Raw genomic sequence first — 12,102 nt, forward strand, 5'->3', positions numbered from 1 at the left:
TAAGTAGGTGCTTTAGACCACTGAGTCATCTCACCACCCCTAAGAGATGTTTTTAAAACCTTGCCATAAACATTTTTTTTTTTTTTTTGCTCAGGCTAGAGCTGCATGTCATAGTGTCTACACATTCATGAGCTGAGGGGTGTAGAATTCACTGCTACATGGGGCCAGCATGTAAGTGGTGATACAGGAAGGCATGGGGCTGGAGTCAGGCTGTGCGCTGCACAAGCAGGACATGCACACTGCCATTCACAGGGCACTTTATTTCTCTGAGACCCTCCCACTTTAGCGATATTTTTTTTTACTCCAATCATGGCTGATTTATATTGTTACAATTTCTGGCAGATGGCATGGAAGGGTTTTGTTCAAACATTATCAGTACATTCTGAAACCTTTCTGACTGGGAGAAGTGAAGTGCTTTGGGAGAGCCATGTTGTATTTCCCATGTTAGACTATCAGGTGTGTAGACAAGTTGGAAAACAAATACTCCTCACATAGATGCCCCTGCATGTGGCCCTACTTGCTTTGTCTTTATGTCTCTACCTATTGCTTTCTCACCTAGTGAAAGTGGCATGCAAACTTATCTAGCCTTGATCACTTCTAAAGTCAGTATTAGCTGTAGAACCAGGTGCCATTACTATACCTGAGGAAATCTATATTAGTTCTGCATCAGCCAACACGATATCTTCTTGATACTTGCATGGAGGGACCTGCGGGCTGCAGACATTCATCTTTCTCTCAGGTCAAGGAGCCAGAGCCAGGGGCTCCCCAGCAGGCTTCCCAGTGTCTTCCCTCTTCTGGCCAATCAAGTCTGAGTCTCCGCTCAGGTCCCAGGTGTCCATAGGTGTGAAGAAGATGTAGGGAAGGTGCCAGCCATGCCTGTTTCTCCTCAAAAAAGCCAATGTTTTCTGTAGCCTCTGGATCGTCCCTGTGTCCTGTTGGCCACACCTGACTGACAGTGTTGTCCCCAAGAGCAGGGAGGCTGGGATGGTGCCAGTGGCTTTAACTACTTCATGGATCTTGGCTGGGATTCTGTTAACAAGAAGGGATATTTGTTCATGTTAATGGACAGTGAACAGGGTCTCCCAGGATCTCTGAGCAGCAACTCCTGCAGAGCAGTGATGTGGGGCAGCCCACTCTCCTCACTCCCAGCTCAAGCTCCTCACCCGGTGCCTCTCACCTCCAGATTTCACCTTCCACACATGGAACTTCCGCTTGTCTATCCAACTTGACTGGGGCTGACAAACGTGCTGCTTAGGCTTCAGGATAATAGAAAACCTGAACTTTAGAGTGTTACTTAAGGGATGTTTTAGTTAAAGGAAAGCAAAAAGGACTCAGTGTTTTGCATCAGAACTGTAAGCACATGGAGTATGTTCAGGGCATGAGCTGGGTCCAACCTCATCACTCATGACTTTGACCGGTAGTCAGAGCATATGGTACCATTCACTAAGAAGAACTCTTCATGCAGTAGGAAAGTTCATTTTCCTTCCCTGGCCAGAAGTGTGCCACGTAATAGCTGAGGAGTTTTATTGTCTCAGTTCATGTTTTAACTTCCTGCATCCACAGAAGGCAGACTTGTGCTGGGGGAAGTGAATATGAATGGGTTCTCTTGAGAAACTTTGTCTTGTGCAGCCTTTGAGCCATAGCTGAAGTTCTGAATTACTTGAGAGCTCAGCTGAATAAATATGTACATGTTGTCCTCAGCCTAAGACATATTCAAAAAGGACATAAGAGGTCCTGCACATGTCCTTTTCTTCCTAAAGTTTCATTACAGAATATAAGCCTTGCCTATAGTAACATGAGCCTATGATTTCCTAGGTGTTCCTACAGCTTACTGTATACACCAGTTCTTCAAGTTACCACTTATCTAGAGACTTTTAAATGTTTCTCCTTTGGGACACTTCTAGAGTTCCATTCATATGGAGCACTTTATCTTCTTTCTCTTATCTTGGCAGCTTAGTATTTCCATTCAGGACATTTTATCTCTGTGCGAAGACAGGAGTAGAAGCTGATGAATGGATCAAGATATTGCGATGGAAACTGGTGAGTCATAAAGTATCTGATCTCGAGAAATAACATGCTGATAATATCAGACGTAGTTCTGAGGAGTTAGACCACCTCCACAAATCACAGGCTGTCATTTGCATGGTTGTGGAATAGTCTGTTCATTCTTTTGGGACACAAAGGGAGTCAAAGACATGTCATAGGAAGACAGGGTGGCTGGGTGGTCAGATCCCAGCCTCTGGCCCGAGAGCACCTTCCAGTTCCTTGAAGGTGTACACGTTGCTCAGATTGTCTGGAATGGGCACTGGGGCTAGAAACTGACACAGATGAAGACAAATGGATTCTTTCAGTTGAAGGCCTCGGAACAGTCAGGGAAGAACGCTTGCCAGGAGAACTTGGCTTAGTTTCCAGAGCACGCAGCACTTTGTATGGCTCAAAGGCCCCAGTGATGGATTTGCTGTGCTTTCTATAATACCCCAGGAAGAACACAGAGTGTTCATATCTCCTCTATCATCTCAAACATTATTTGTATGTGTTTGAAAGTTAGTGAGCTCCTAGCAAAGAATTTGTCCCTAAGAGTTATTAAAATCTATATACCATATCAACCATATATACCATATAGTAGTTGTTTTCTATTGGTATAACAAAATACCTGAGGCAGGCTGCCTTAGTTTATGTAGCTTCTGTGATGGGAAGTTAAACTGCATAGCAGCGTTAGCCTAGCTCTGGTGAGGACCTCAAGGTGGGAAAAAAACATTCAAGATGGAAGAGTCACATTTCCAAGCCAGACAGCAAGTCAGTCAGGCTTGGGATTTCAGCAACGTGCTTTCTTGAGTGTGTACTCCAGGAGACCAGCATCCTTCTGGACCAGTGCCTCATCACCAAAGGACCTCCAGAGAAGCCACCTCTGAAATCATCTGCCAGTATCTCATCTGGGGACCAGATGTTTTCACAAGCAGAACATCTTTATCCTAGTTATTTTTGGAGAAATTATCTTATATGTAGATATTGCCTCAAAATAGAGCCTTACAGGCTGGGGTGAAGCTCAGTGGTAGCAGGCCTTGGGTCCAACCTGTAGCATGCTCTTCCTCCCTAGTGAAGGGAAAACCTCAGAATCTTTTTGCATGCTCCTTTTGAGACCCTAAGACTTCTGTTCTCAGTCATCTTTTCAGTTTGAAATGTAAATTAATAATTATTATTTATTCTGAGATTATTCCAATGTATTTAACTTTCGGTGAGGAAATATTTTCCCATATGAAACCAGAGATGATTTCTCATTCTTTTTGTGTTACAATTGAATAACACATAAGTAGGAAAATTAAGGCATAAAGAACTCAAATGTATACACTTTTAGATTCATCCTCATACAAATAATATTTAACAACGAAATTCAGCATGGACCAGCAGCTTGTCAAGGTCCTCAGGAGGTGAAATCCAGACACCTGGAAAACAATAACTTAGCAAAGAGAGAGAACAGCTCCAGAAATCATAGAAGAATTGACAGGAACACTAGAAATCATAGTGCAACTGAAGTAACTGAAGACAACACAGAGAAAAAACCAAAACAGTTCAAAATGCCAACTCTAAGTCTTTGAGAGGAAGACATGTTTTGGTAAACACAAGCCCCAGATGCAGGTTGGACACTTAGAAGGCCCTCAGATATTCCACTGTAGAGACTGAAGACTGCAAACACCAAAACCCAACCAAACACAAGGACACACCAAGGGAGACAGAGTCTAACGGAAAGAGCAGAGTTTTTCTACCTCAACTGATCTTCAACGTAGGAAACAAGACATGTGAGAAAGGAAAGTGACATGATGCTCTGAAGCAGCTGCTCCAAAGCCGATTTCTCAGACACTAACGTGGAAATTGTCTGGGAAGATAGCTTGGTGGTCTAAGCACCTGCCTGGCAAATTCAAGGACCTGAGTTTGATCCCTGATACCACATGCAGTACTGTGTCCAAAACCGGGCATGGTGGCACACACCTGTAATGCCAGTGCTGGGGAGGCTGAGGCAGAAGGATCAATACAAGTCTGAACTGTGTAGTGAGACCCTGTACCAAATACAGGGTCTGTAACAAATAAATAAATAAAGTGGAAGTTACAGGCACAGAACTCAAAAGCCAAATAGTCAAAATGGTTGAAGAGCTCAAAGAGGAAACACACAAGCAATTTCAAAAGATATGAGCTTGAAGAGGATTTTTTTTAAATATAATTTTTCTTTTTTGGTACCAGGGATTGAACTCAGGACCTTGCATTTGCTAAGCAGGCACTTATGCCACCAAGCTATCTCCCATGCAAGAGGATTTTATTTAACAGAGAAAAGATTTTACTAATAAAATGTTCCGTGAGCTTAAAGAACCAAACTAAATGAGTTAAACAAAGCAAAATAAGATAAGAACGACCATTTGGTAGCAAATTCAAAGTTATGAAAAGCAAGAAGAAATACATGGTATGAAATATTCCGATGGAAAACATGACTAGCAGATTCAACCAACATAAATATAGAATACCAAAAATTAAAGACAATGTGGATGCAGTAGATTATTAGTCATTTCCTAAAAATGATAAGGTGCCATGTAAGCTGGATCCAACACTATTAGACAACTCAAAAAAAATTAGAATTATAGAACAAAATGAAAAATTAAAAGCTAACTCTGAAGATATAAAATCATTTATTCACTAAAATCATACCGAAAATTTTCCAAGTCTAGGGAACAAATTCAATATGCAAATATAACAGGTATATAGAACTTGAAATAGCCATGACTAGAAAAGAACCTGTCCACAAAATCCAGGAATTCAACAAAAGGAGAGAATATTAAAAGCTTTTAGAGAAGCAGCAAGATACTCATAAAGGGAAGCTTATTAGAATTATGGTGGAATTCTCAGCACAAACATTAAGGGCCAGGGAAGATTAAAACAAAGCTTTGAAAAGAACATAATTGTCAACCAAGATTTCTATATCCTACAAACTGAGCCTTCAAGCAGAGAAGTCATAAAGAAACACATGAACACTAAACCTACTGTGCAGAAAATATTCAGGGGAATCCTAGACAGAAACAGAGAAGTCACCAGCACTAAAGAGCCCAGAGGAAAGCATACATCTATCTGGGAGAACAATAAACAAAAAGCAATCAATCAATCAATGAAGGAATCAGCACTGGAAAAATAATGCAATGAGAGGATTCAGTAAACACCTTACAGTAAAAACTGTCAGTGTCAATAGTCTTAACTCCCCAGTCAAAAGACAGACTGTCTGAATTGAAAAATAAAATGCAACTACATACTGCCTACAAGAGCTACATCCCATTCAAAAGGAACTGCATAGGCTAAAAGTAAAAAGATGGAAAAAGCTACTCCCTGGAAATGGAACCTGAAAGCAAACAGGAACATCTATCTGATCCTTAGGCAGAAAAAATTTCAAGCTAAAATTTGTCAGAAGAAATGAAGATGGTCATTAAGTCCTGGAAAAAGGAACAATTCAGTGGGAAGAGATAACAGTTATAAAAAATTACACATAGAATATGTTGGCACACAAGCTTCATAAAACAAAAATTACTAGACATAATAGGACAGATAGATGCTGTCTTCAACCTGCCACTCTCAATTAGGTCAACCAGTCAAAAAAATTAACAAATACTGGAGCTAAGCCACATCACTGAATAATAGACATATCTACAGAAGTGTTTACCTATCAATAATAGAATATGCATTTTTCTCAGCAACCACAAAACTTTTTCCAAAATAGACTTTGTCTTAGGCAGGAAAACCTGCCTAAATAAATATAAAAGAAAAAATATATATAAAAGAATTGAAATAATCCCCTGCATGCTATTGAGTCATAGTGGAATGAAATTAGAAAGCAATAGCAAAATAAAACCACAAAATTTACATAAACACATGGAGACTAAACAATACTTTATGAATAATCAATGGCTCACAAAATAAATTAGGGAAGAAACTAAAAAACTTTCTAGAATCAAATGACAATGGAAGCACAACATGCCAAAAATCTATAGGACACAATGAAAGCAGTTCTTCAAAGAAGTCTATAGCTATAAATGCTCACATTGAAAGAATTGGACAATCTTAAGTAATCTAATGATCCATCTCAAAGTCCTAAAAAAAAAAAAAAAAAGAGCAATCCACTTCTGAATTTAACAGAAGGAAAGAAATTGTAACGATCAGGGCAGTGAATAGACACCTCACAGAAGTACTAATGGGCAGTATATGAAAAAAATATTCAACCTCTCTGGCTAGATGCAAATTAAAACAATACTGAGATTATGTCTTACCCCAGAAAGAATGACTAATGTTAAAAAACAAATAACAAATGCTGAAGAGCCTGTAGGGGAAAAAAATTTTACATTATTGGTGGGAATGTAAACTAGAACCACCACTCTGGAAATCAGTATGGAGATTCCTTCAAAAGCTAAAGATAGAAATTTTATTCCATCCAGCTATGTCTCTTCTGGGCTTCTTTTCTAAAGAGTTAAAGAATTCATGCTACATGCAGATCCATGTTTATAGCAACACAATCATAACAGCTAAATCATGGAAATAGACTAATGTCCATCAGCAGATAAGTGGATGAAGAAAACATGGCATTTATACACAGAGTAGAATGCTATTCTGCATAAAGAAGGATAAACTAGAGTTGTCTGTAGGAAAAGGGCTGCACCTTGAGACTCTAATGTAAAGTGAAATAAATCAGACACAGTTAAATATTGCATGGCTTTTCTTATACAAGAAACTCAAAGTAAAGATGATTTAAAGAGAAAAATAAAAGCAATGATTGGAAACAGAAGACCTCTTGCAGATGGGAAAGGGACATAGGGATGAAGGGAGAGCAGGGAAGGGGAGAAGAGGAAGAAGACAGGACAAAAATGTGACGTGTGTGTGCCAACTCCCCGGGATGAAGGCGAACATGAACTCATAAGAAATTGGCTGAAGAAAAACCACAAAAAATAAATTTTAGTCATTCTTAGGTGTTCATTGCCTGCTCATTTCACTTAATATATTACAAATCATTTTTCACATCAATATCTGTCTTTTGATTTATTAGAGTACTAACTTTTATGGTTTAGTGTATGAGATCAATTCCCCAATTGTATGTTTTAGCAACCATGTTATAATGTCACTGAAAAAATATAAAAAATCATATGAGACATGGGGGAGGGTGATAATTAGCTTACAGTTGCATGGCTTCCATCCTAATCAATGGATCTTATTTAATATTTCAGAATTCATTTTCTTAAGTCACTGACAGATGCACATCTGTTTTATTACAGTCACAAATAAGGAGACAGCTCAACCAGGGAGAAGGCACCATCCGATCCCATTCATTCGTTTTTCAGTAGGTCTTTGTGCCAAGGAGCACCGGCCCTTGAGCAACGTGGGGAGCTGTCCGACGCCGATCCCTGGCAGGCTTAGGTGACAGCTGAGAAGAGCAGCCTCAGCTTCGGACCCGTGTTGTGTGGTTGCAGACCCATGGAGCACCACTTCCTCCTATGATGCCACCTCTGCTGCTGCTGTTGCTGCTGCTGCTGCTGCTGCTGGCCTCGCCTGGGTCTGTTGACTCAGGACAGGCAGGGAAAGGATGGCATCCATGTGGCATTCCAGGCTGTGTACATTGTCACCTGGGCCCCCTTGAGTGACTTGGTCAGGTCATTTGCCTCTAGCTGTGCTGTGACCACAGGGAAAAGTTCCAGGAGATTTAGGATGGACACTCCTCACAACACAAACCCAGTAGCAAGCACTGCAGACTTGAAGGAGGGTTCGTTATTTGCTTTTTCTTTATATGTTTCCAAAACTACAATAGAAAATGTTTGCCATAATTATTTTCTCCTTTTAGAAGTCTTTGAAATTTAAGGGCCAGAAAATCACTCAGTGGAATAAGCGCTTCCCTGGAAAGCACAAAGGTCTAAGTTCAATCCCCAGTTCCACCAAAAAAAAAAAATTTAATGGTCCTTTTCTTCTAATAAAACTATCAATGAATGTCCCTTGGGTAGGTCAAAAAAGGGAAATGAAGGCACAGTCTTTAAAACATCTCTTGCAACCATTTGGGGAGAAATGTCTGAGAGAGGAAACATAACTTGAGGAAGGGTAATAAAAAGTAATCTATCACTTAATAATAGTTACTACAATGATTACTGTTGCAGCTGTAATAATCACAGTGCATCTGTAAGCACTAAGGCACCTTTAGCCAACATTTCTCCCCAGCACTGAAGGAGACTTTTCCATGAGTGTGTTGTAGCAATCCTACCTCCAGAAGGAGCTGTGCAGGATTCACCCTCTAGCACTGTGCACCTTATTGAAGGACAGCTTGTATTGTTGCTCAGGGAATAACACTAAATCCCCATGTCATAGACAGTGTCATAGTGCAGTTTCACATTGGAATAAGAGGAGTGAAGTAGTAATAACAGGTGCCCGGAGTGCATCAACAGGTCCTAGCTTCTGTTTGTTTCTGTTTTCTTCTGTGATCTTCATTAATATTGCTCATTGAGATAGATGTTTGAAGGCAGCAAAAATAGATGAAGAATCTGAAAACAGTGGCCCCAAGAGGCATCTTGTTACATGAGTACCAGCTGGACAGACATGTTGAGGTTAGAGCACATTTAATAAACTTTCCTGTCCGTCTTACACAGAATAAGGCCAATTTCAAGTGAAAGTGCACTGCATCAAGCTTGCAGGAAGAAGTCACCACTGTGTCCTCACTGAAGTGTATGGTTTGGTTCTGTTTTCTTAAACACAAGGGTGTTTCTCTGTGTATGTAATATGAACTTTCTGTAAGACATGTTTATTTATAGTCTTCAGTTTTATTAAAAAGACCGTGACTTTGCTGTGTATTATTCTATTATTAAAACATGCTTCAGAACTTGTGGCCGGCTACCCTGTGCCAGCAGAACCTACTCGTCCCAGCCCAGGCACAGATTGGGTGAGACCCTCTTCCACCCCCTTGGGATGCCCCCCACCACTCTGCACAGCCTACCCTACCACGCCCCCTGAGTAGGAATTTCTGCCGCATTCCAGCAACCCCAAGACCCAGTCCTAGCCCAAGCCTGGAGAGTGTATGAGAGACCTTCCAGCTACCCTGTGCAAGCAGGACCTACTGGTCCCAGCCCAGGCGCAGCATGGGTGAGACCCTCTTCAACCCCCATGGAACACCGGTGCCCCACCACTCCGCAGTACCTCCCCCACCTTGCCTACAGAGTAGGAATTTCTGTCGTGTTCTGGGAAGCACCAGATCCAGTCCAAGTACAGGCCCATTGAGTGTATGGGAGGCTTCCTCTAACCCCTACGCCACCTTGTCCCCTCCAGACTCAGCTCAGGCCTGATATACAGGCCTGGGGTGAAACCCTGCAGCTGCAATCGCTGGAGACAGTGTAGGGGACAGAACCACCCAGCTAGTCCAGGAGCAGAACATCTTGCCAGAAGGGCATAACAGGTTCACCCCCAAGGGCAGCAGCAGGAAGGAACTGAGCACAGCAGCCAGACCCTAGCCAGGCACAGCTGGATAAATCCAAACTTTGTAGATCTACACCTGAACTTCAGTAGGCGCTAAGGCTAACTGCAACAAAGATCTACAACAAAGGGCAGAAGACAGTGCTACACAAAATGACAACGAAAAGGAAGAAAATGCAATCTCAGAACCCAAGCCCGCCAATAACAAGGGCAGAGGACACTAACACAGAACAAATTGGGAATCACACAGTTGAGAGCAATTAACCAATGGCTTCTGAAATAAAGAAACAGCTGCAAAAAGGTATAGAGGAACTCAAATTGGAAATGAAAAAAGAAATCCCGGAATTAATAACATCTGCAGTAAGAATCAAATGCAGAAACGTATGGAGGAAACCCAATGCCCACCCAGAACAAATGCAGAGGACACTACCTCAGCTCAAATGTATGAATTAATACCATCGATAGTAAATAAGCAAGAGCAGAAAGTCATAGAGGAACTCAGAGCAGAATTCTTTTCTACTAGATCAGCTCAAATGTACAAATTAATAGCGTACATAGTAAATAAGCAACAGGAGAAAGTTATAGAGGAACTCAAAGTGAAATTCTTTTCTGAAATAAAAAAAAGAATTCTCAGAACTCAGAGCACCTGAAGTAAAGAATCAACTACAGAAACATAGGGAGGAAACCCAATCTGAAAAAAACAGTGCAGTAACAGAATTTATACCTGCTTCTAAAGAAGAAATTGATTAAAAAAAAAAAAAGAGGAGATTAGAACAATAACAATTCCTTGAATGAGCAATACAGGAAAGAAATAGATAGTATGAAGCAGAGTCAAAGAGATATACAGGAAATTAAAAGCTCAATCAGAAGCTTGCAAAAAAATATAAGTGAAAGTCAAGACAGAGTTTCAGGTATTGAAGATGCTGGTGCAGCTAGTGAAAAGGTAAGAAAGGATCTCTTAAAAACAACTAGGAGGCAGGAAAAAATAATCCATCACCTGCAAGATGATGCAAAGATGAACAATGTGAGACTAATGGGCATGAATGAGAAAGAAGCAGTCAATAAAAATGACATTAAAAAAATATGGGCAGGGCTGGTGAGATGGCTCAGTGGTCTAAAGCACCTACTTAGAACAAGCTTAGCAAAGCACAGGGACCACGGTTCAATCCCCCAGCACCACATGCCAGCCAGCCTCACCCACTGGTGGGCTGAACTAGCCACACACACATACACACACACACACACACATAAATAAAATTTAAAAATATATATATGGGCAGAAGTAATAGCAGAAAATTTCCCAAATATGAGGAAAAAATCTGATATTCAGGTAACTGAAGCATACAGAATGCAAAGTAACCTCACTGAGACATATAATAGTCAAGATCCCAGAAATTCAGCACAAAAATAATCTATTGAAAGCCGCTAGAGAAAAGAAGCAGATCACATTCAAAGGAAAACCCATCAGTATTACGGCAGACTTCTCTTCACAAACTATGAAGGCAAGAAGAGCATGGAGCAGAGTACTTCAAGTACTCTATGAAAACAAATTGTAGCCCACACTACTATACCCTGCAAAATTCCCTTTCAAGTTTAATGGAGAAGTGAAACACATTCATGACAAAGAACAGCTAAAGAAATTCATGATGACAAAGCCAACCCTACACAGGCTACTGAAAGATGTTCTAGAGAGGGACCAAAATGATCAAACTCCACGAATGAGATCAGAAGCATCCAATGAAATAGGGGAAGCAATTAAACACAGGAGAAAAAGGAGTAAACGACAACACATAAGATGTCAATCATAAGTCAATACATCTCAATTCTAACCATCAATTTAAATGGACTCAATTCACCAATTAAGAGAAATAGACTGGCACACTGTATTAGGAAACAAAATCCAACAATACACTGTATACAAGAAACACATTTAACTCATAAAGACATTCATAGGCTGAAAGTCAAAGGATGGAACACAATAATACACGATCCAGCACCTCAGAAAAAAACAGGAGTAGCAATCCTATTCTCAGACAGTCTGAACTTCAAACCAACAAAGATCAAGTGAAATAAAGAAGGCCACTATATACTGGTTAGGGGAAAAATTCAAGAGGAAGACATAACATTCATAAATATGTATGCACCAAACACGGGAGCACCCAACTATATAAAGGAAATCTTAATGGACATGAAAAATCTAATATCCAATACAACAATCTTAACAGGAGACCTTAACACCTCCTTATCGCCAAAAGATAGGTCAACCAGACAAAAACTTAGCAGAGAAATAACAGAACTGAACTAGAGCTTGAAACAAATAGATTTGGTGGCCATATACAGAGTGTTCCACCCAAACACAGCTGTATACACATTTTTCTCAACAGCACATGGGTCATTTTCTAAAATAGACCACATACTGGTCCATAGGTCATGCTTAAGTATATGTAAGAAAACAAATTATCCCATGGACATTATCTGACCAGAGTGCAATCAAACTGGAAATAAATGACAAAAGAAACCAGAAAAAGCCCTTCAATACTTGGAAATTAAATGACACCCTACTCAGCAACCAATGGGTCACAGATGAAATTAAACAAGAAATTCAACAATATCTACAATTCAATGAAAATTCAA

General features: G+C 40.3%; 1 protein-coding gene across 2 annotated transcripts in view; it reads left to right on the forward strand.

Annotated features, from left to right (window-relative positions):
• Positions 1–8,843, forward strand: part of Dapp1 (dual adaptor of phosphotyrosine and 3-phosphoinositides 1) — a 46,069-nt gene extending 37,226 nt beyond the window's left edge. For both annotated transcript variants that reach the window (XM_004643704.2, XM_023703878.1), the window contains 2 exons: positions 1,953–2,040; positions 7,296–8,843. In XM_004643704.2, coding sequence (XP_004643761.1) covers positions 1,953–2,040; positions 7,296–7,364 — 157 coding nt within the window. In that variant the 3' untranslated portion in view covers positions 7,365–8,843. The remainder of the gene's footprint in view (positions 1–1,952; positions 2,041–7,295) is intronic.
• The last annotated feature ends 3,259 nt before the right edge of the window (positions 8,844–12,102 follow it).

The sequence above is a fragment of the Octodon degus genome, unplaced genomic scaffold, assembly GCF_000260255.1.
Source record: "Octodon degus isolate 3935 unplaced genomic scaffold, OctDeg1.0 scaffold00183, whole genome shotgun sequence".
In the NCBI taxonomy this organism is placed as follows: Eukaryota; Metazoa; Chordata; class Mammalia; order Rodentia; family Octodontidae; genus Octodon; species Octodon degus.